At 31.1% G+C, this 25,578-nt stretch overlaps 1 protein-coding gene across 9 annotated transcripts; it reads right to left on the reverse strand.

Annotated features, from left to right (window-relative positions):
- Nucleotides 1-1,973: 1,973 nt before the first annotated feature.
- LOC110600574 (mitochondrial outer membrane import complex protein METAXIN) lies at nucleotides 1,974-20,105 on the reverse strand. 9 transcript variants are annotated; one of them, XR_006348459.1, is made up of 9 exons: nucleotides 19,855-20,105; nucleotides 19,451-19,701; nucleotides 17,463-17,797; nucleotides 17,151-17,227; nucleotides 16,982-17,042; nucleotides 6,153-6,318; nucleotides 5,562-5,793; nucleotides 4,962-4,983; nucleotides 3,322-4,108 (listed from the first exon to the last, which is right to left on the reverse strand). XR_006348459.1 is itself a non-coding variant. In XM_043950298.1 (8 exons), exons 2-7 carry the CDS (start codon nucleotides 19,608-19,610, stop codon nucleotides 5,609-5,611), a joined length of 984 nt encoding a protein of 327 aa, XP_043806233.1. In that variant the 5' UTR covers nucleotides 19,611-19,701; nucleotides 19,855-20,105; the 3' UTR covers nucleotides 1,974-2,730; nucleotides 5,562-5,608. The 9 variants fall into 9 exon arrangements, 5 of the variants coding, with proteins under 5 accessions (XP_043806233.1, XP_043806231.1, XP_043806232.1 ...); XR_006348457.1 differs by having other exon boundaries at nucleotides 4,893-4,983; XR_006348458.1 differs by having other exon boundaries at nucleotides 4,962-4,988.
- Nucleotides 20,106-25,578: the final 5,473 nt, after the last annotated feature.

A 25,578-nucleotide genomic window follows, 5' to 3' on the forward strand; every position in this document is an offset into this window, starting at 1 on the left:
ATTACACAAAGATATCGGTCTCATATCTTTCAAGTATGATGGGTTTTCCTTCTTAGAGATAAGAACAATAGCAGTATTATTTAGAGTTTCAGGGAAACTCCCATCCCGTAACTAATCCTCGTAAGAAGTTACTACAAAGTTCCCAATAATATCCTAAAATTTTTGAAAGAACACAAAATTCATACCATCAGGGCCCGAAGCCTTATCTAGGGCTAAAAGATTGTTATTAGCTTGTGTACTCACCACCGGCTTAAATAAGATCAATAACACCTGAATATTCACCATTAGACTAAGAAAACAGGTTATTAAAATAATCCACAACTATAGTACCTATACCTTCCTTATCAGACACCTATTCACTAGCACCATTATTCAAGAAATCAAATGAAGTTAGTTTGTCTCCTTGTGTTTGCTTGAGCATGAAAATATTTAGTATTGTTATCCCCTTTCTTTTAGCTAAAAGTTTTTGGAGTGCGGTTTCTAGTACCTCTCCTCATCAAGAACAACCCTGTTTAGGTTCTCCTTTAAACCATTTGCAAAAAACACGGCACTATCATCATTATTATCTCTTATAGCTTTAATGTCATAATGAATACGACTCTTATGAAAATTAGTGCAGAAACCCTTACTCCAAGATAGTAGATTATGAGCACAGAGACTTATTCGATCACTAATCCTTCTACCTTCAGAACTTTATCAAGTATTTTTTTATTAAACCATAGATATCAGGCTTAGTTAACAAAAAATTTTCAAATCTAAAGTGCAAATAGGAGAGTGATTTGAAACAAAAGCATGAAGATTAGACAACTTATAGTTTGGAAACTGCTGAAGCCATAAGTTGTAACGACCTAAAAACCAGACCGCTATTAGCATCATGGTTCATATCGACTTAAGCTCGCTAAAGCCCATAGCAAGCCTACTATATATCATGTTATATCTGATATAATCCCATACATGATAAAAAAATATACAAAAATATTTCCATCACATGAACCAAAACTCAACATCTGCATACAAACATAGTTAAAAATATAAACCCATACTAGAGCCCTCATCAAATCTTCCAGTAAGGTTATCATTATATGCCTCAGTTTGATTCAAATATAGCTTAAACTTAACTTTTACATAATAAGATCATGAACAAAGGGATTATAAAAGAAAATTCAGATAAAGCACAATTCTAATCCATAGTACACATTACATGTCCACAACTATAACTATTACATCAGAACTATACCATAAAGCACTGCTGAACTCTCGAGCTAACTCTAGTCTTGCAAACCTGGGGTTACAGGAAAGGGATAAGTGACTATGCGGTTATCGAGAGCAGTCAAAAATAACCTTTTTGGTTATCAATAATTTTACAACTGTAGATAGTGGCAAAAGGATCGTATCCACAGGGAATTGATACTTACTGATTCTTCAATCAATGACCAAGAAAATAAACTAAAAAGTAAAAATAGGAGGGCTTTGTAGATCGATGAACTAAACTAAAATTGAAAGCAATAAAGAAAAGCAATGAATGAAATAAAAGAGATTCAATGATGAGAAGATTCTAGTTAAAGTATAGGATCCATTTCAGTTATTGGGATTGATCATTGAGACTAAGATTCTTTTATTTGGTTCAATAAATTAGTTATGGTTGTGGAAGATGCTTCTCACAACCATATCCCTCCTTAAGCATATATTAATTAGGAATCGTTTGCTAATTAACAAGTTGCCAAGGAACGTCCTTGGGATTTTTTGCTTTTCAACCATTAATTGTATTAAGAAATAGAGAGACCTAATTCTAGCTAACCAAACCTATGGTGATCTTGAGCTAGGTTATGCAATTTCCTTAGTTTTTACACCAAGAGTTACTTGTGTTTGAATAATTCAAGCAATTATGGACTTAAACTCTTCAAACTAACAAATTATTACTTAGAAATCAAGAATCAATGGGCCCTATTGATCTAAACAGCAAGATAACAATAGAATTAAGCATGAAATTGCATAAATATTGATAAATAAAACATGAACACAATAGTTTCAGATCTCTCAATCCATTAACAAACTGAAATTTCACTTAATCTTCAACTAGAAATTAAGGTTTCAGCCACTCATGGCTGAAACTAATATCAAAATAAAGAAAGAAAGCAAAGAAAAGTAATTCGGCCTGCTAGGGCAGTTGCGGCAAGGCTGCTGTATGGTGATGATCCGAAATTTCGTCATCCTTTGGCTACTAGAAGGCTATGTATTTATAGCTGAATGGAAAACCCTAGGTCAGCACTTGATTAGATGGAATTCTTCTCCATTTAGGACTTTAATTCCTTCTGAAATTGTATCTCTTTGTGATTGGGGTTAATCGGCAACTAGGGTTGGTGTAGGTAGGTGTTTGATATGCTGCTGATATGTCTTGATGTGTTTGAGATAGGATAGAACTCTGAAAATTTGAATTTCTAGCTTTCCTGCGTTTTTGCACAATTCTACTGCAAAACCTGTTTGTTTGGGCAAATAGTCGGGCAAACATCCAGTCTATTCTTTGTTTCTATACTGCAGAATCTGGTTTGGGCAACTATTTAGGCAAACCGCTGTTGGCACACCATCTTGTCTTCTTGGCTTTTCCTTCCATTCAATTAAGTAGCTTCCTTAACCATTTCTTGAGGGTGGTTTGACCAAGCATCTTTGGCCAAACCATCTTTTGAACACTTTTAGGACATTTTTCATCAATTCATCATTTTACCCCATTTTCTGCAAAATAAGATCAAAACCATAAAATTAGATAGAAAATGTGTAATTTAACATCAATAATAGCATGAAAAATGGACCTAATTTTGGTTTGATCAAATACTCCTACACCTAGTCTTTTGCTTGTCCTCAAGCAAATAAACTTAGTTAAACAAGCTTTCTTTACTACTTGATCCTTATTTCCACTTAACCTCTTACCCTAGACCCCTAATTTGAAGCATTGTAGTGAAGTACGCATGCACCAAGGTTACTTCCCTCTTTCCTCATTTCCTTTTACCTACCATGGTTGAGCGTTGCTTTCCTCAAGAGAGAGACTTTCTTATTCTTGCATAAATTCTATTTAGTTAGACTTTTATAACTCTTGGAGTGACTTGCCCTTTATTTGCAATACTTTTCTTTTCTTTTCAGCTTTTTGCACTTTTGTTCTTGCTTGAAAAAGTCACTAATCTTTTGACGCGAAGGTGCATATTTGTGATACCCACCCCCGGTTACTCAATTGGTCACCTATTCAAGTGGCTACTAGCTCTGTTCATAGTTTTTTACCACTGGATTAGGTTTTTAATTTGTGCTTTGTGCTTTTTTGCTTTTGCTGAGTTTTTCTTTTTCACAATAATTTGGGCAAATCAAACACCAATTGCTAAAATAAGTCATATTTCCTTATTCACACATTTTTCACTTTTTCATTATTCTCTCTAATGAGTAATGACATACATCTTTCACCATAGTAAGCTCAGATTCAATTCAAAAAGAAATTCCCAAAAATAAATATAACTCATTGTAATTGATTCAACTTAGATTTAAAGAGTTATCACATCAATGGGGTCATGGAAAGAAAGCTCATTCAACATAGCCTATAGTGTTTGAGTAAAGCATACAAAAAAAAATGTGGCTATATGAACATGTGTGTGTATGTGTGTGAAAGGATTTCAAATATGTGGGAAAAAAAAATTTTTAAGGCAAAAATTATATGAACTTAAAAAGAAATCTAAGACTAAAAAAGAATCAAAACTACTTAAAAACAACATTCTAAAAAAGAACATTAAAATTTAGAAAATTCATATTTGCACCCCCACACTTATTTTATGCATTGTCCTCAATGCAATGAAAATATTAAAGTAAAAGAGAAATTGAGTTACTCCCCCTAGTGTGGTTGTTTGGGCAGCTGTTTGGGCAAACAGCTGGCCAAACTAGGTGCCTCTGTGTTTAGCTGGCAGCAGGTGCTGCACCAGCAATTGCAGCATGCTCTCCATATGTGCCATTCTGGCTTCAATTCTGTCAAGATGAGCTGCTGCAGTCTGTTCAGCTACTGTTGGTTGCTGGTCTTCTTCCCTTATAGTTGTGTTTCGTCCAAACACTTGTTCATGCCTTGGGACAACAGGACCTACAGCAGAAATGCAAAAAATACTGCCCACCTTGCGCAGCAACCACATGTCATCTAAACCTCTCAATTGAAGAGGGGTTGTGATACGGATCTAATAGGGCAAATTTCCAACAATAGTGTGGAGCAAACTTATATCATTCAAATGAATTTAAAAGGAGTTCAAAATCATATTCATATGATCCATATACATTTAAGGCGTGTTTCAACTCATTTGGGGCAGATTTGGTGCAACACTTGCAATCATAGGTTTAGGGAACCTAATCAAACCTACGGGCCATAACTAAACAAAGGTTTTTGGTAAAGATTCAGTTTTGTCATGATGGGCTTGCTATGTTTTATTATTTAAATACTTGCTTTATTTTGGTTTTGTTTGGACTTGTATTCTGACCATATTTTATCTTTTAAATTTTAGAGTGTTGGACCATGTTTTAGACTTATATTTTAATAGTAATAGCAGATAAGGATTTAAATAAATTAAGTATTTGGTAAAATTTTATATAACTACAGTTGTTGACATATAAATTGACTAAAAAGAGCATATTTATATAATTTATTTTACTACTAAATAAATAATGTAATTAATTTATGATATAAAATCATTTATTTTATTATTTGAATAAATACATAATTTTTATGTATTTCAGAATTAAAATAAACAAAATTAAATAATAAAATATAAGTTGAATAAAATAATTACATTTATTGAATAATTATATTTGTGTGTTAAAAAAAAACAGTAAAGTGGTCTTTTTAGTTTAAAACAGTAACAGCCAATCACGTTTACCGCTTTTCTCAATGCAGTTGTTCAAAGGGTCCATCAGCTGAACAATGCAGATTGATGGATTTACCATACCTGAAGCAGCTGTTGGATCCGGCTGAACTGACGGCCACATCAAATGTAAAGGATAAAAAAAAAAAAAGGCAATAAGTAACCAGATTACATATATTTTCTACATAATAAACACACAAGACTCATCAGTATAATTGATTATACGATATAATTATCATATCATTACATCAAAATTCTCATAAAGCAACACGTATTTTAATAACAATATTACAGCTTTCGTTACATCGAGTGATAAGAAAGATAGCTCAACCAGAAGGCTGCTAAAACTTGACAAGATATATAAAATATGAGGAGAGAGATGGCTAATATAACAAATTATCCTCATTTGCTCGTGCAATATTAATTCATCCCACAAAAACAACAAAGATTTCAAAAATTAGATATTAGAATCCAACTACTAAGAATTCCTCTTTAGAAACACTTGAAACATCCATCTGCTGTTAAAAATTTTCCCTTCAGAATCACTTTTAAAGATTGATCTATTGCACAACTAACTAAATCCAGTGGCTTCCATGGATAATTATTTTGGAAAATAACAATGTCAAAAGAAACGAAATTAAAAGAATGAAAAAAAAAAAGAATTCTTGCGATGCTGGTACTTACGATCAGGGCATCACAGCAGAAATCTCAGCAAACAAATTAATTTCTTCTCAGTCATAACCATAGCCTTCATCGTTATCACCAACATCCACTTCCGAAAAGTCATATCCACCCATGACAGAGAGAAAAAGTAAAATAGCTACCACCTGTGTTGCCAAAAAATATTTTGCCCTTCTTTTGAAAGTTTTCTCCTCTTCAGTCTTTTCCTGCTTGGGTTTTCTCTTAGGCTTTGAACCTAAAGATAAACAGTATGTCATAATACCTCAAAATTGTATGTGAAGAAGTTTTGACAAGTTCACTTCTAGCCATTAATATCCGAATGCAATTTTATTTCGAAGTATCTTTAATAAATGATTTAAAAGATACCTCCAGACTGCTTTTCATTAATCCGACAACTACTCAAATACTATCAACAAACTTTAAAAAGAAAAAAAGAAAATGCAAGTCCAGAAGTTGAAAATTATCATACTGGAATTTGAGGGCTAACACTAAAATTGCAAAAAACAAGTTCAGAAGTGGAAAAATATCTTATATAATTTTAAGGACAATATTAAAAATGCAAAATCCAAGTCCAAAAGTTGCAAAACATCTTACTAAAATTTGAAGGACCTCTTCTTGGAGTCGATGATGACGAATCTGATGGGAACCGCGGGACAGAAGATGACGATGAACCCGCATCCAAGAAATTAGTTTTATGTTTTTCAGCGTATCTTATGAGATTACCATGCTCTAAAAGTGAACTCCGAAGAACTGATGCTTCCTGATGAAATGGATCAGGCTAACAAGGTAAGAGAGCTTGAAATGCATCAAATTATAAATTGAACAAGTATAACAATTAATCTCATGCAATTTCAAAAGAATAAAATTACACGGAAAAACCACTATAAGGTCAACAAATGAACTGCCTTTAGATCAAAGGTTAATTGTTTTGAAGAGTATAACAATTAATCTCATGCAATTTTAAAAGCATGAAATTACACCAAAAAAACCATTATAAGATCAACAAATGAACTGCCTGTAGATCAAAGTTTAATTGTTTTGAAGAGTAGATTTCAGTCACGAACACTAGATTTATCATCTAACATGGGCACCACCAGTTTAATTCATACACAAATATCACTAAACCTTAGTTTGAATTTCAGAACAGACACTATTGCCAGATTCCAATAAAATAGGGTGGGATTCCAAATTTGAAAATTGAGAAAAATATATTAATCTAACTGCACAATTAAAGGTGTGCCTAGGACTTGACCATGTCAAAATTGGAGAACTTTTTTTCTTCTAGAATTTAATCAGATGTGATCTTGTTGAAACGTAAAAGAAAGTTTAACAAGACAAAATTGATATTTAGCGCATTGCAATTTAGTAGAAGTCCAATGATTTGGGATGCTGGCCAAAAAAATTCTTCAGCAAACATAAGACTAGAATAATACTTTAAAAGTGTGTTTTATTACTGTGGAGTTTATTAAGATATTCAAGAATACAAATCTTTTATAACTAAAATATTACAGCTATCTCTCTCTCTCTCCCTTCCCCCCACCCCCGACAACTTGTATGATAAGTGTTAATAGGCTTAGAATGAAAAGGGTGCCCATATATTCCTGCACAATAGTATTACATTGAGCACATTCTTTTAGTAATGTATTTTGCAATGTTATAAATTATAGGAAGTAAATATATTAATATAGAAAGTAAGTATTGATAGATGGGTTAATTGCTTAATCTTAGGGATTGTATAATTATAGACTTGATTTTCCTTCCTATTTAGATACTGTTTTTTATATATAAATAGGATGTAATCTTTATTATGAAACACAACAACAAATATTATCTTTTTACATGGTATCAGAGTCAGATTCGTAGAAATTTATTTTTTCCTCTCTCATCAAGTTTTAAATTTTTAGAGATTCAAGACTCCTGTTCTTTTGTGTTATCCATCTAGGATAATATTTGTCTCTCACCGTTCACCTAAAGAGGATGCCAAAGTCACTTTGCAACTCTCTTGTCAGATTTATGGTTCGTTTGTCGTTTGGGTGTTGGGTGGAGGCGTTTTTTCGATACTATTCATTTGGGTTACCCATAAAGAGTAACTTTTGGAGACTTAAGACTCTGTTTATTTGGGTTACACATAAACGGGTAACATTTGAAGATTTAGGCTTTTGTTCATTTGGGTTACCCATAAAAGGGTAACATTTGGAGACTTAGGACTCTGTTCTGGGTTACTCATAAAGGATAACATTTGGAGACTTAGGCCTCTGTTCATTTGGGTTACTCATAAAAAGTAACATTTGGAGACTTAGGGCTCTGTTCATTTGGGTTATCCATAAAGGGTAACATTTGGAGACTTAAACCTCTGTTTATTTGGGTTACTCATAAAATGTAACATTTGGAGACTTAGGGCTCTGTTCATTTAGGTTATCCATAAAGGGTAACATTTGAAGACTTAGGGCTCTGTTCATCGGGTATTGTTCACGAAAATTATTCATCGGGTACTGTTCACGGAAATTGTTCACCAGTACTGTTCACGAGTACTGTTCACGAGTACTTTTCATGAGTACTGTTCATCGGGTACTGTTTACGAGTACTGTTCACGGATTTGAAATTCTATTCGCAGCATTTTACCAAGCTGAGAAAATGTAGTCTCCCGTTCTAATGCTGAACCTGAATGTCGAGTCATAGCAAAAACCGTTTGTGAAGTTTTGTGGGTACATCAACTATCGGAAGAAGTTGGGTTTCCAAATTCGATGTCTGTTAAGTTGTACGGGACGAGTTGATTATATATGTAACAAGTTGGGCATGATTAACATTTATGCTCCAACTTGAAGGAGAGTGTTATAGATTATAGAAAGTAAATATATTAATACAAGAAGTAAATATTGATAGATGGGTTAGTCGCTTAATCTTAGAGATTGTATAATCATAGACTTGATTTTCCTTCCTGTTTAGATACTGTTTTTTATATATAAATAGGTTGTAATCTTTATTATGAAATACAACAACAAATATTATCTTTCTACATGCAACAACAAAGAACGTCTATTGGGTATTCCTGAAAGAATACTAAAATTCTCAATTGTTTGATCTCAATTGCAACTTGAATTGTTATAGAAAGTAAATATGTTAATATAGGAAGTAAATCTTGATAGATGGGTCAGTCCCTTAATCTTAGGGATTGTATAATCATAGGCTTGATTTTCCTTCTTATTTAGATACCGTCTCTCATGTATAAATAGGTTGTAATCTCTATTGTGAAATATAACAAATCATTATCTTTTTACATGGTATCAGAGTCTTTCTCGTTGAGATTTTTTTTTCTTTTCTCTCTCGTCAAGTTTTTAAAAAAAAAAATTAGGAGACTTAGGGCTTTGTTCATTTGGGTCACCCATAAAGGGTAACATTTGGATCTCACCATCGCTGGAGTCGCCACACCGTCCCCTTGTCAAATCTGAGGTTTGTTTGCCGTTCAGGTGTTGGGTGAAGGTATTTTTTTGGTACTATTCATCGGTACTGTTCACGAGTACTATTCATCGGTACTGTTCACGAGTACTATTCATCGGTACTGTTCACGGATACACGAGTACTGTTTATCGGTATTCTTCATATGATCCTTTGTTTATTTTAATTATTTTGGGTTGATTGTCCTTCTGGCGCATATAGCAGTTGAGGCCCCTTATCAGGGGATTTTGATATCTGCAGCTGAGTATGCACAATTCACCCAATACCAGGTATCTCTGAAATTCTCTAATTCCTCCTCTATCATTGCAATTGCAGAGTCAGGTAACTCTACTGCATGTCTTGTGTCTTCATCCTCCAAATGGGTTATTGATTCTGGTGCTACCGATCATATGACAGATAATTCTACACTTTTGTCCAATCTTGAGTCTCATGCATCGGCTTCTTATGTTACTCTTGCTGATAGTACTAAATCTTTTGTCATGGGTTCTGGTCATGTCAACTTAACTCTTTCTCTTTCTGTATCGTCTATGTTATGTCCCTCTAAGTTCACGTTTAATTTGAGTAAACTCAATCGTGCATTGAATTGTTGTGTCTCATTCTACAGATTATTGGTAGAGGGCGTGAGTCAGAGGGTCTCTATGTCTTGGATCAGCAACTACCTAGATCTCTTACATGTTCCACGCGTTTAACACCTTTTGATGTTCATTATCGTTTGGGGCATCCTTCTCTCTTGGCTTTGAAGAAGTTATATTCAAAGTTTCATTCTTTATCTGTTTTAGATTGTGAGTCTTGTCAATTTGCCAAACATCATCGTTTACCTTCAGAGTCTCGAGTCAATAAATGGGCTTCGTCCCCCTTTGAGTTAATACATTCAGACGTTTGGGGTCCTTGTCCTACTGTGTCTAGCTTTAAGTACTTTGTTACTTTTGTTGATGATTTCTCTCGTACTCCTTGGTTATTTTTAATGAAGAGTCAGTTCAGAATTATTTTCTATCTTTTGTGCGTTTTATGCTGAAATCTAAACCCAATTCAATATTCTTATTCATATATTGCAAAGTGATAATGCTAAAGAGTATCTCTCTAGGGAATTTCAATCTTATTTGTTACAAAAAGGGATTCTTCATCAGTCATCTTGTGTTGACACTCCTTCACAAAATAGAATTGCCGAAAGAAAAAATCGACATCTTCTTACAGTAGCCAAAGCCCTCTTATTCCAAATGAAAGTACCTAAATGTTTTTGGGCTGATGTTGTATCCATAGCTTTTTTTTTATCAATCGCATGCCTTCCTTCATCCTTCATGGTTATGTCTCTTATAATATTTTGTTTCCCACTAAATCTTTATTTCCTATTGAGCCACGTATCTTTATGCGTACTTGTTTTGTTCGCGATGTTCGTCCACAGGTTACTAAATTGGATCCCAAATCACTCAAATGTGTCTTCCTTGGCTACTCTCGACGTCAGAAAGGGTATCGTTGTTTTTCTCCTGATCTGAATCGGTATCTTATGTCTGCAGATGTAACATTCTTTGAGTCCACTCCGTTTTTTCCGCCATCATCTGTTTATAACACCCAGGGGGAGGAAAATGACCTCTTGTTATATATTGTTCGCTCTCTGTCTCCTCAGACTACTCCTACACCTTTCGCCCATGTGCCAGGTCGCCCTCCCATCTTTCATGTATATTCCAAACGCTTAGACTCTGACTCCGCTCCGCTACCCGCTTCTTCGTCAACAGATCCTGCTCCCACTGATCCTTCACTGTCTGATTTGGATTTGTCCATTGCTCTTCGCAAAGATAAACGTACTTGCACTTATCTTATATCAATTATCCTCTTCTTCTCATTGTTTTGTCACTGCTTTAGATTTTATTTTAGTTCCCAAAACTGTTATTGAGGCTTTGTCCCATCCTGGTTGGCGTGCTGCAATGGAAGAGGAAATGATGGCCTTTGACACTAATGGTACTTGGGAGTTAATGTCCTTACCCCCAGGAAAGCGGGCTATTGGGTGCAAATGGGTGTTTAGAGTCAAGGCCAGTTTAGTGGCCAAAGGTTATGCACAAACTTATGAAGTTGACTATTCTGATACATTTTCCCCAGTTGCCAAGCTCGCATCTGTTCGATTGTTTATTTCCTTAGCAGCTACACAAGATTGGCCTTTGCATCAACTAGATATTAAAAATGTTTTTCTTCATGGTAATCTTCAAGAGGAGGTTTATATTGAGCAACCACCTGGTTTTGTTGTTCAGCGGGAATAAAGCAAGGTTTGTAGACTTCGAAAATCCTTTTATGGCTTTAAACAGAGTCCTCGGACATGGTTTGGCAGCTTTAATGAGGTGGTCCAACAGTTTGGAATGAAGATGAGTAAGTGTGATCACTCAGCGTTTTATAAAAATTCTGATAGTGGAGTAATTTTGCTTGTAGTATATGTGCATGATATCGTTATCACAGGAAGTGACATTGCTGACATCACATCCCTAAAAGAATTCATACAAAGGATTTGGGTTCATTGAAATATTTTTTGGGAATCGAAGTTATGCGGTGTAAGAAAGGCATCTTCTTATCTCAAAGAAAATATGTTCTTGATTTGTTAGCAGAAATATGAAAATTGAGTGTTAAGCCTTGTAGTGCCCCAATGACCCCTAACCTTCAACTTACCACAGAAGACAGTGAGCCATTTGCAGATCCTGAAAAATATAGAAGATTAGTTGCAAGCCGAATTATTTGACGGTGACTCGTCCTGATATTGCATATTCAGTGAGCATGGTAAGTCACTTTATGTCCTCTCTTACTATTGCTAGTGGGATGCTTTAAGACAGATTCTTTGTTACCTTAAAGGGGCCCTAGGGCGAGGCCTACTCTATGGTAACCATGGGCACTCAAATATTGAATGCTTTTCTGATGCTGATTGGGTAGGCTCGAAGGTTAATAGGAGGTCAACTACTAGGTATTATGTTTTTGTGGGAGGTAACTTGGTCTCATGGAAAAGTAAGAAGCAAAATGTGGTCTCCCGTTCTAGTGCTGAATCTGAATATCGAGCCATGGCACAAGCCGTTTGTGAAGTCTTGTGGGTACGTCAACAATTAAAAGAAGTTGGATTCACAAATTCGGTACCTGCTAAGTTGTGGTGTGATAATCAAGCAACAATCCACATTGCCTCCAATCCAGTATTTCACGAGAGGACTAAACACATCGAGATTGATTGTCATTTTGTTCATGAAAAGGTCCAACAAAAGATAATATCAACAGGACATATCCGAACTGGAAAACAATTAGGAGATATCTTCACTAAAGCTCTAAATGGAACTCGAGTTAATTATATATGTAACAAGTTGGGCATAATTAACATTTATGCTCCAACTTGAGGGGGAATGTTATATAGGAAGTGAATATTGATAGATGGATCAGTCCCTTAATCTTAGGGATTGTATAATCATAGACTTGATTTTCCTTCCTGCTTAGATATCGTCTCTCATGTATAAATAAGTTGTAATCTCTATTGTGAAATATAACAAATCATTATCTTTTTACATGAATCAAGCATCTCCCACTCATCCATGTTCTCATCTACTGGTACAATTATAATATAATACTTCTTCACAAATTTATGTTTATTAAACTGTAAACATCAAACATAAATCTAAACAGTATCCATTATCAAGAGATGAATAGCCTTGAGGTGAATCAGAAACATTGAAGCATTGAAGCCTACTAAAGGATTTGAATCAAGAAAAAGATCACATTGAAACCTAAACTGCTACAAGACCTATTTCAGTGAAGGAGATACTAATTTAGGCAACATTAACTTTCATGTACCTAGCCCACTGGCTAAGTAGCAGGTCCCATCCTCAGTTATCAATGCAGATATAGTTGACATTGCACAAGTACGGAAAGCGTAGGACTCTGAATATCACCATTACGATATGTAAGTATAGTAGACTTTTGGCCTTCCAATACCATTATCCCTATTGCATGGAGTTTTAGAAACGCTTACCATGATGGTCATTGCATAAAGTTGCTGGCTACTAGCCATTACAATTAGTAAGTCCAATTTGCACAACTTTTTTGCTTCTCTCATACATTTTATATATCCAATTTAATTGTTCTTCCCATAGCTAAAATGTAGCTCACAAGCCTAGAGTCAAAGCTTTAAAGCATTTCCATGCAAAATCTCAGTTAAAGATTTACTAAGCTTTCATGTTTTGTTTGGGTAGTTGTTGAACAATGCATAATCTTAATATATCAACTACAGGCAATTAAAATTGATTTTTAAGATTTATTTGACAAGTTATAGTTGTAAAACTGAAAACTCCAAAACTATTTAATGAACATTTCAAATGCTTTCCCCAACATAAAACCTTCAAAATATAGGCTTAAATTCATTAATGGTCACTAAAATTGTCATTGAATCACTTTGTGGTCATCAAATTTCGAATGGCCACAATAAGATGATTAAAATTTTATGTGGATGTCAGTTTGATTACTTGGACTAGAATTTGGCATAGTCTAATGTTGCATCCCCAAATAAATGTGTTATTGCAAACAACACATGTAAATGGTCCCTGCACAATATCTCACCTCCCACCTAGCCAAATTTAGTCTCTAGCATCTAATTAGGATTTCCACCAAACCCAATATGAAGCAGAGAAAAAATATACTTTTGTAAAATGATAAATAAAGCATACTGAATATATACTTAGTTACTTACACCATTACACTAATTGGGATTAACCCATATTGAACACCTGAACTAAAATCATAACCTATTGAACACTTGAACTTATACAAATTATAATAATTGAACACAAATTAATCCTGCTATTGAAAATTTTTCATAAAAAAGTAAAAGTTGATCACATACATTGCTGATTGTACTTTAAATGTTGTTGATTCCATTCTGAATTTTTATAAATTGATAAGGTTAGATGAGAGTAATTTTATCATTTTACGAAAATTTAAAGTCCAATCAATAAAATTTTGAGCACAGTTAGTAATAAGTCAAACTATTTCTTATTTCTTTTAACAAATAATCAATTATATGGTTAATTGGTGTCTAGTTGTAATAATTTATCTAAGTTTAGGTGATTAATAGGTTAAAATTTTAATTCAGGTATTTAATGAACTAATTTAAATAGTACAGATATGTAAAGATGTATTTGGCCAATAAAGCATGACAGACCAAGCAAGTAACTTGACAATTCATAAGAATACAAGGCTAACCACAAAAAATCCACACAATCCACTCTCTTTTTGCCTCTCCACCAATACTTAGAAAGCAAAAATACCACATGTGATGTAGTTAATGGAGGGATAATGAACATTGAATAATTTTGACTATTGGAAGTAATGCACGATGTACCCTATGAGAGAAATTCAGTTTGCAGCAAGATTTAGACCAAATCAAAATCTTCTTATGCTTCTACTAATAATATAAGTTTTCTTCCTTCCAATATTATTCATTCTAATGTGCAGGTGGGTCTAAGTGATTTATGCAAAATAAAAAGATATGTACCTTAATTAATGCCGACACAAAAAAAAACTGATAATGATACCAAGTATATCTTTTTGTGACTATCTTAATTCCCATAGAATTTGGCATCAAGTTGTGTGAATAAAGTTGCTCAAAATAGACCCTTTAAAGGAAAGGGGAAAAAAAGAGAGGCATTTGCTATAAGTTATTTGATCCTTTGTGTTCATCATGAATATTCCAAAAGCCTACCCGGAGATGCTTTTGGCCACATGTCTCATTAATCGAATGCTTTTAACAACATTGAACTTTAAAAGTTATTTGGGGATCATACAAGGTATTAGTTCTTATATTCTTCCAGCTGAAGTGTCATCCATAGGAAAAACATGAGCAAGCTAGAGTCTAACCTTTTAAGTGTCCATGTGTTTGCTACTCTACAGCTCAAAAAGGTTATGAGTATTATCTTCCAACTTCTAAGAAAGTTTTTGCATGAATGTTACATTCCAAAAACTAAAGTCCTATTTTTCTCCATCTCAATCACCTCTTCAAGCAGAGAATAGTGTAGAAGAGCATGTCCTAACTAACCAAGCGACACCTCTGAACTCAGTCTTGATTGCAGCAAATAAAGCTGTTGGTATGTTCTAACTACTTGTACAGTATCATCTTTGTACTTTTAGTACGTCATCCTAAAATATTATAATTGCAGTAATGTGTCTCCATACTGCTACTGCCTACTTGTATCCAGAATCATGGCCATAAAACTTCTGTCATTTGGATACCATGTTACTTGTTCATATATACAAGTTAGTGTATTCATAATTACTGCAAGGAAACAAGAAAATGCTGATCTTTAACGTAAAATATCCAAAACAACAGAAATACAGAATGATAATTAATATGCTAATCCAATACAAAGAAGGATATTTTATCTGTGTTCTCTATGTCTTCAATTGAATATATGTATACATACATCTATACATACACATACGCCTAGTCGTCCCAACTCCCAAAGGCCCAATAGTTCATGCTTCAGGTCACTTTTAGCCTAATTTCAAAGGTTTCTGTTTTTTTTTATAGCCAATTGCGGAAGCTGAGTTGAGGCTGTTTATATCGATCTGACATGGTGAAAATATTAACATTTTATAGATAGTTGCTGATGTCGCATAAGATCTAATACTAACAAAAATCCAAACCTTTCCGATATTTATCATTTATAGCCCGATTCTAAAGATTTGTTTCAATTATAGCCAAGTACTAATTTTGACTTTAATTAATTGAAATTAATATTGTTGCTTTTTTTAAGAAAAGCCATAAGCTTAAATATCGCATAATAAAAAGTTAATACTCATTTTACTTAGTAATAATAAAAAAATTCCCTCTCTTCTTATTTCTGTAATTAAATAACTTTTTATTTATTGTTATGGTTGGCATTTTTATATAAATTTCTAATATTTAGAAACAAATATTTTATCTATTTTAACAAATAAATTCCATAAACGCATCATAAATATTACTTTTTTCCTTCATGAAGTAATAAAATATTAATTTTGATTAATGTATTATAAAATTAATTACCTGGCTCTAATTAAAACAAATCCTTCAAAATATGCTACAACTGATGAAAATCAAGAATGTTTAGATTTTTTATTATTAGACTTTATGCCACATCAACAATTGGTATATAAAAGTATTAATATTATTGCCATGTCAGCAGTCCCAATTCTCAAATTTGAACACTGCAATAAAAAAATAAAAACCTTAGAAATTAGGCTAAAAGTGATAAAAATAAAAGAATAGGCAAAAAGTGACACCAGACGCAAAGAAATGGATTTTGGGGATAATTAGGCCATAAATATACACGTAGGTATTATGTATATGTATATGATATGGACATGTATATTCAACAACAATAGAGGCAAATGTCTATGGCATTATTTCTAAACAAGGTACAATTAATTCAAAACAAAGCATGATAACAGATGAAGTTGGAACTGTCAATCATGGAAGAAAATAGTACTGGTGGAATTTTGTAGAGGCTTGCTTTTCTTTTTCTTTTTGCAACAGAAAGTTATAGGAGCTTATATAGGCTTGAAAAATAATGGCAAAATAAGTGAAGTCATAAAAGATCCTGCCAGTTGTACATGAGCCAAACTTCGGCTGCTAGTTTATAGAAGTTACAAATATCAATCCTCCAACCAGCAACAGCTTCCGAAAGCATCACGTATAATAACAACTCAAATAAATATCAAAATTTACTACCAACTAATAATGTTGTAAATTCACATAGTTTACATGTTGTGCTAGCAGTATGTGTATCCAATTGGCTAATCATGTTTTCAGCATTGTAGAAGGTGAAAAATGATAAAAGATAATTTCATTGACTGGACATCTCAACAGTTTTAGTCTCATTGACTATAATCAATTAACCTAAATCAGCACATAATTTATCCAGTACCCCCATTCAGCTTGTACAACAATCACATGAGGAAATTTGTGACAGACTCACAGGTAATGCTTGAATGGTGAAAATCACATGCCCTAGGAATAATGCATCCAAACTTGATGGCCTGCATGAAAGTAACCATGCAATTTGATGTAGCATTAGCATGTTAATTTTAAACCTAAAATCTAAATGACAACATAAGTAGAGAAGCCAAAAAATTCAGAAGAGTCACCTGTCCTCAAAGAGAAACTCCTGTTCTCTTAATCTGGTTGACAAAGCTCCATATGCAATTTTTGCTCTCTTGTAAATCTGTACATAACCTATACATATAAGCATGTATAATTTCAAACATGAAAAAAAAAAAAGAAAGAAAGACGAGCAAATTATATAAGATTTAAGTACTATCATCTTCCAGGTGCATGATTTTCAACATTATTGAAGAAATGAACATTATAAAATACGCACGGATATGAATGTGCACATGTGTGTTTGGACATATTAAGAACTTGCAAAAACAAAAAGGAGATCTATGATAAAGGACAACCTCTTTTTCCCTTGGTTCAGCATTTTCTTTTGTTATCCCAAGTCGCTGCTTAACAGTGTACTCTTGCTTGGCAAATAAGACCTTTCCTATTAACCAAGGAAGGTCAGAATAATAAATCTTGAAAGCAGAACTTCCATCAGAACCCAACCAGAGCTCATAAGTGATTGCATCTACAAGCCAGGAGCTAATCATCGCTTCCATTGATATCCATTCTGGGATGGAGCAGAATTCAGTATCCAGATTAAGAATACCATCTTCCTTCAAATGTTGAATAACCCCGCCACTCTCATTATTATAGGCCACATAAACACCAGATTCAATGTAAGGAATTTGATCTAGCACAGAAAGATTGAAAAGTCCTCTGATGATTACATTGACATTTATATACTTACAAATTCACGTATGCAAATGGGTTTTCAAAAAAACACAAATCTTTACACATACAGTAGACTCAAGGTGAGTAAATCCAGCTCTTTTGCAATTGAAAACAAGCAAAGACAGTTTGCCAAGGAAGAAAAAATGCGTATAGATAATTGAAATCTCATTATAAGATAATGAACTTTCCAGATCATGATAGAAGAAATACTGCCGGCATATATTCAAAATATTTATACTCAATGAAATACACCATGTACCTCTAGTCCAACTGATCAAAACTACAAAAAGGAACAAAGGCAACATAACCAATGTTTATAACACAGAAGTGGCTCATGAAAGCAATAACAATAGAAGGCAGGGATGGCAAGAGAAACCAAGACAAAGGTGAACCACTACAAATTTAAGCTTCTCAAGCCATGCACTCAACAAGAATGTATGCATGCCAATAACAGATATTATCATACATGCAACTCCATATCTGTATAAGAAATCAGCCTTGAAAAGACATAAAAAAGAGTGAATCTATATGGTAATAAAAGAGGAAATAAAAAGGGCAAGAGAGTAGATCACATTTTTTCACTCAATAAGAAAAATGATTGGATTTCAAGTTTGAGATAAATATTTTTAAAAAATGCATCACTTAGATAAGGAGAAAAAGGATTCTAGACTATCTAGAAATTATCCTAGTCATCTTCACATACGAAATGGTTTTAACTCAACTATCATGCAGAACAGGATACAAAAATTATAGGGCAAACAGTGTACAGACGTATTTTAAAACAAACAAAAAGTCCAGCACAGGAAAAAAAAGGTAAATAACACCAAGAGATGGCTACCCAAGTACAAGAATCAATCCACACAAATATTTATCCAATGATTGATGCAATAAGCATTTATCTGTAGTACAGTTCATTTTATAGATTCAGAAAACTAAAAATTTAATTTCTGCATGTGAAACAAGTGAGTGGGAATATTTTACGAGACAATTTTATTTGATTATTGAGAATTTACATATCACTATCCTTTTTATTCTGTTTCTCATTTCCCCTTCCCCCTTTTTGGTCCCATCATCAGCCACTATGAAAACATAATCTTTCAACCCCTTTGAATAGTTAAGTATTGAACTATAAGTTGATAATTAGAAACAAAACCAGCAGAGGAAGGTGCATGCAGAACATACCATAGCAGCCAGGCTTTGTATGACTCAATGCAAACCCTAATCTTAGATGTTAACCAATTAAGTTCCTCCCTATTGTTTATGATCCTCCTTCAGGATTATTTTAGCTATAGAAAAGCAAGTTCAATGACTTGAGTTATTATTTCACCAAAACATGCATCACAACACCCAAAAAAAGTGCATTCCTAATTGAACAATGCAATATCAACTGTCAGAATCTAAAACAGCTGAAAATTCGAATCAATAAAAGTTGGACCTCAAAGAGAATTGCAGAGCATATCATGCAAATACTTTCACAGCAATGACAAAGTAGAGCATCTGGGATTTGGGATTTTGTAGACCTCATAAGAAGTAGGGTTAAAAAGTATTGTTTTCAAAAGCACCCGAAAGAAAAAATGAAAAGGATATTAGCAATGACTAGCGTGGAGAATACCTGAATCTGGATAAGTGGAATTGAAATCCAAGCGAAAGGGAAACCTAGCTAATTTGAGATACATGTAGACAGGCAAGCAAATTGGGCAAGCAGTTGGGAGTCCAAAATATGGTTTTCTTGCAACAAGAGTCCACTCTTCTCTTTCTTGAGATTCTTCCATTTTCTGTCTCTCTTGATTTTTCTTTTATTTTTCCTTCTGCCAAACAAAGCACGAAAAAGTAGAGTTCGGTTTCCAAGCTTCAATAGCTATGCTGTTTCAGAACTAAATAAAAATTCAGACCCTTTTTCTTGATCATTTCAAATTAAGAATTTGTTAAACTTATAAAAAAAAAAAAAAAAAACTGAAATCCATCACAAGTAGTTAAATGAATAAATAAATACAAAGAGAGCTAAAGATGCCGAACCTAGGAGCTGTCGTTGTCGATTCTTGGCGGCGTTCTGGGGTATGATGATTAACAACGTTCACAGAGAACAAAAGGGTGAGCAATTAGAAAGAGTAGTGAGGAGCAAGAATATATTGAAAACTATCGCCTTGATAAACCGGCTGTTCAACGCCGTCGACAGTGCCCGGGGAGAGAATAAGGATGTGTGGGCTTTTTACCTTTTTCAAGTTGAAAAAAAAAAAATCTCAAACCTGGTTCAAAAAAACTTTTTTTCGAATTCTCTGCAGCATTTTAAAAGTGAGGTTGCAGTACAGTAATGTACTTATTACACTTTAAAATGCAGAATTCCGCATTTTAAAATTTAATTTTTATTTAATTAATTATTATATTATATTTTATTATTTTATTTTATTTTATTATATATTAAATTTATATAAATATAATTATAAAAATTATATTAATATTATTATAAATATTAATTATGTTATTTTATTTATAATATAATATTATATTTTCATATTTATCATTTTATTTTATTATTTTTATTATTATAAAATTTTTAAAAAATTATATAACTAACAACACCTAAAAAAAATTTTAGACTTTTTACTATTTTAAAATTTAAAAAAAAAATTAAAAGCTGTTACTGTTTTAAAAATTAAATATTTATAAATTAATTGTAATAAAAATAATAAAATAAAATAATAAATATTAATGATATAATGTTATATTATAAATAAATTAAAATAATTAATATTTATAATAATATTAATATAATTTTATAACTACATTTATATAAATTTAATATATAATTAATAAAATAAATATTATTTTATTTTATAAATAATTTAAAATAATTAATATTAATATTAATATATCTTTTATAATTATATTTATATAAATTTAATATATCATTAAATTAATAAAATATAATATAATTAATTAAATAATAATTAAATTTTAAAATACAGAATAATAAATATAAAAAATATAATGTTATATTATAAACCCATTTCAAAAAAAATGTAAATATAAATAAATTAAAATAATTAATATTTATAATAATAGTAATATAATTTTATAACTATATTTATATAAATTTAATACATAATTAATAAAATAAATATAATATTATATTATAAATAATTTAAAATAATTAATATTAATATTAATATAATTTTCATAATTATATTATATAAATTTAATATATAATCAATAAAATAAATATTATATTATAAATAATTTAAAATAACTAATATTTATAATAATATTAATATAATTTTTATAATTATATTTATATAAATTTAATATATAATAAAATAAAATAAATTAATAAAATATAATAAAATAAAATAAATTAATAAAATATAATATAATAATTAATTAATTAAATTTTAAAATACTGAATTCCGCATTTTAAATTGTACAAATTACGTTACCGTACTTTTAAAGTGCAGTAATGTAATATTTTTTTAAATTATTTTTTTTATCTCATTCTAAAAGTACGATAGAGTCAATTTTCACTCTGATTTTCACACAAAATATTTATACTACACATTTATTATTTTTAATTATATAATTATTTTATTAAAAATAATAATTATCAAAATATATTCTTTATAAATTCATTTATATATTTTTAATTAAAAAATATTTAATTAATTTTATTAAAAAAATACTTACCGTCTACTCAGTTAAATATTTAAAATAAATATAAAAAACTACAAAAATATCATAATATATGAGAGCTAATAGCACGTATTATATAAAAACAACTTGCATTAATATATATTTTTTTTAATTTAATGTGATTAAAAAAATATAAGCCTATAAGTTTTTTTTTTAAATTATATTAATAAAATTAAAAAGAGTTGAATGGCAATAGTTATTATAATTTTTTTATAATAGGTAATTTTTATAATGAATATAATGTTGAAATATTTTTAAAAATAATTTAAAATAGATAATTTTACTTATTTTTAATGAATTAAATTTTAATAAAAAATAAATAATTTTTTAATATTTTTCATTAAAAATAAATAAAAAGATTTAGATCACATAGTTTAAAAAAATGAAAAAACTCATCCTTCACATTTTTTATGCTTCATTATCTAGATTTTTTAAGGACTTATTTCAGTAGACTTTTTATAATTTTTAGTGAAAAAGTAAAAGAGTTCTTTATAAATTTATTTAAATGGCCAAAAAAATATTTCTTTTGCGTAAATAAATTTTTTATTATTATTTTAAATTATATATGCATTTTACTGAAAAATCTATCAAAATCTCAATTATAATAAATTAATAACTAAAATTCAGTGACAATAGGAGAAAATTAATCCTCTTTTTAGATAGAGTGCAAGTATACAGTACATTTTTGTTAGAAGTGTATATGGTTTTAGTTATGATGCCTCATATTTAAAAGCCCTCAACTCAGCCTGTTGTATAAAGCCAGAAAATACGGTTCAAACCGAAAAAATCAATCGAACCGAACCATTTTAAAAATTTCAATTCGATTTTTTATACATTTCGGTTCGGTTTAATTTTTAATTTCATAAATTTCAATTATTTCAGTTCAGTTCGATTTTGATCAGAAAAAAATCAAAAAACAAACCAAACCGATTAGTGATAATAATATGTTTTTTTAATAATATAGAGAAATTAAATTATATTAAAATTAAAATATTTTAATTAAATTTTAAAATATTAAAAATAAAGTGTAAAAAATAAAAAAAATTATTAAAAATCAAAACCGATCAACTAAATCAAACTGAATCAGACCAGTTCAATTCGATTCGATTTCTGATCAAAATTAATTCGATTCGATTTTTATAAACACTAAAATTTTGATTTTTAATTTATTCAATTCGATTCGATTTTAAACCAAACCGACTCAATTTTAAACCGAATCAATTTTAAACCAAACCGACTCAATTTTAAACCGAATCAATTTTAAACCGAATCGACCGAATACTCACCCCTACTTTTACCCTTATAATACGCCTCTCATGTTAATAATGTTAATTTTATTTATTTCCTCAACTTTTTTTAATTTTGAATACTTAATTTAAAATAAATAAATAAATCCTCATCTAATATAATATTATTTTAATAATAAAATATTATTTTTCTTAAGAAAAATATTTTTTATATAATAAAACTTTATTTTTATAATTTTAAAAAATTATTTATTATATTTATAATTAAAATTTTTATATTAGTTAAAATATTAAATTTTTAATATTTTAAATCATAAAAAATAATATTCTATTATTAAAAAATAACATTATATTATTTTAAAAATTATTTGCCCCTCAATAAAAGTAGACCCAAAATTTTAAATTAGACTTAAATAGTCAAATTTAATTAGATTTATTTCTGAAATTTTAATTAACGAAAAGTAGATAAATATAAAATTGACAGTAATAACTTAATTGATCTATTATTTCAAGGATTTGCTTCTTTTAAATAAGATGTATTTCGTTTTATTTGACTAAAAATCCGAAGGGGTTATTTATAAATTTAAAAAAAAAAAAACAATGGTCTATAACTATTGGGCAAACTTTAATTTCTAACTAGGCCTTTTACCAAATAAATAATTTACAAAATACTACTCACTGACACTATTTTGATCTACGTTTTGGTAGGCATTGCAAAATCAAGAGACAAGCTATCAGCTGATAATGAATCAAGGCAGCCTTCAACAACCATAAAGCACCCTCAAATGCCACATAACACAGCAAAGATCTCATAAGTCAGATATTGTAGAATCTCACGGAAACAAAACATGCACATGGTAGTACAATAGCATCATAGATTCTTAGGAGTTAGGAAACAAAAACTTCCATCTTTAGAAAAACACACCATTCAGAACTGCACAAAAAGATGGATTAGAGACTAGATAATAAATAACTCACATCTTATCAACCACCATTAGGAGTTATTTTCAAATGATTACTAAGTGTCATAGTTTAGGATTTATTTGTGCTGGCAGTACAAGAAGCCATGAGTTCAAAACTCAAGCTGCCCCCCTTCCCCTTGACAATTTCCACCGTACCAAAACAACGAACCAAAAGAAATGGTTGGAAGGGGAGAGGGCGGCCATCATTTAGAAACAATATGTAGGGTGTTCTTATTGTTTGGAAATTTATCAATGTTATGAATCTTCTAAATGATAGAATCCTATAAAGATTAGGATGCCATTAGTTCTTTAAGTTAATGTGATGCATATTGAACTGCACATAAGGTATTTTAGGTGTAAAATTAAAGAGTTACATTATTTTTGTTGACTTTGAAAGCAAATTTCCATCAATGCATCAATTAAGTGCCAAGGCAACAACCACTAATTAATGTCTCGTTAACCAACTTCAAATTTCTTCAGAAGCTATTCTATAGTACCATAGCATCCAAAATCCACAACGCAAAACAGCACCTGATCCTTTCCTTCTTTTTTTTTTTTTTTTTTTCTTGTTATATCCCAATAATACTGCAAATAACGACAATTTTATACACTTTTTTAGCCTTCAAATAAACATAATTACCAACATAGTAAAGTCTTGCGTCACTTTTATTATATGATTGTCTAGAAAATGAATCCTAGTCAACATAAAAAGCTTTGATCATATCCTTCTCAAAAGGTCTCCATCAAAGGCAAGAGCATTAAGAATTATCATATCCATGCTTTCAAATTTGGCCTAGGTATTCCATACAAGCGATAACCAATTTGCAAAAACAGAATCCCCCCAAAGAATACAGTTCCAAACTCAATTTTTGCAATAATTCATCTCAAACCCACCAAACACGGACTTTTCTTTTTTAATTAGTAAAATATACCCATTAACAAATGCACATCAAAATCATACAGTTAATAGTTACAAATCTCGTAAATATGAATAATGTTGCACATAAGAGACAATCTCCAGCATGCGAATGATTTTAGAAATTTTAAAACTTCCTATGACAAAAGATTTGCAGTAAGAAGTAGTTCTAAGCTTTCACATTATTGGCGTAGGTTACGCCAGGATGAACCAACAAAAGATAAAAATGAGAAGATAATTTGGATTCCAAGGATAGTTCTACTGCCCAAGTCTTAATGATTTGCCAAAAGGCCAATGATGGGAAGCTTCAATGAGAAGCTTAAGGATCCTCTTTACATCATTGTTTAAAGTGCTATTGCGAAAAGCACCACTTTAAATATATTAGTTAGAGGAGGTTAAAATATAAAATTTAAGATAAATTTGACATGATAAATACTCCTAAAACAAGTAAACAACTTTTTGAAACCATTTCCTTTTAACATCATCTAAAATGATACTTTTCCCTACGTAGGTTGGAACCACAGTCTCTAGTAGGCTCTAAGTAGAGGTTGGCAGTTCAAAATTAGTCTATTTTTGTAGATGAATTTAAGCTATCGTAAAATTTCCATAAAAGGTCTGCATTAGTTTACATCACTTGTATCTAGTAATTTACCCTTTTCCCATTGCACTTTAAGACCTATTTGATGCTTGAGTTTTGTCTGGAATCTACGTCCTTGTTGGACTCAGATAGAATACTAGAAAATTCAACATTTCTTTCAATTAATGAAAGAGAATTCTTTTCTAAGATTTTCCACTAATTGTGCTATCTTTTGGGTATTGTAAAACAATGCCAAGCCCAATGTGATGCTGAGGAAACCTTGGTAATATTGAGGTGTCAGGTGCAAAATCTGAAGCCTTTAACGGTTGCTTTGTTTCCTAAGCAAATTTCTAG

This window comes from Manihot esculenta, chromosome 14 (genome assembly GCF_001659605.2).
Source record: "Manihot esculenta cultivar AM560-2 chromosome 14, M.esculenta_v8, whole genome shotgun sequence".
NCBI classification, from domain to species: Eukaryota; Viridiplantae; Streptophyta; class Magnoliopsida; order Malpighiales; family Euphorbiaceae; genus Manihot; species Manihot esculenta.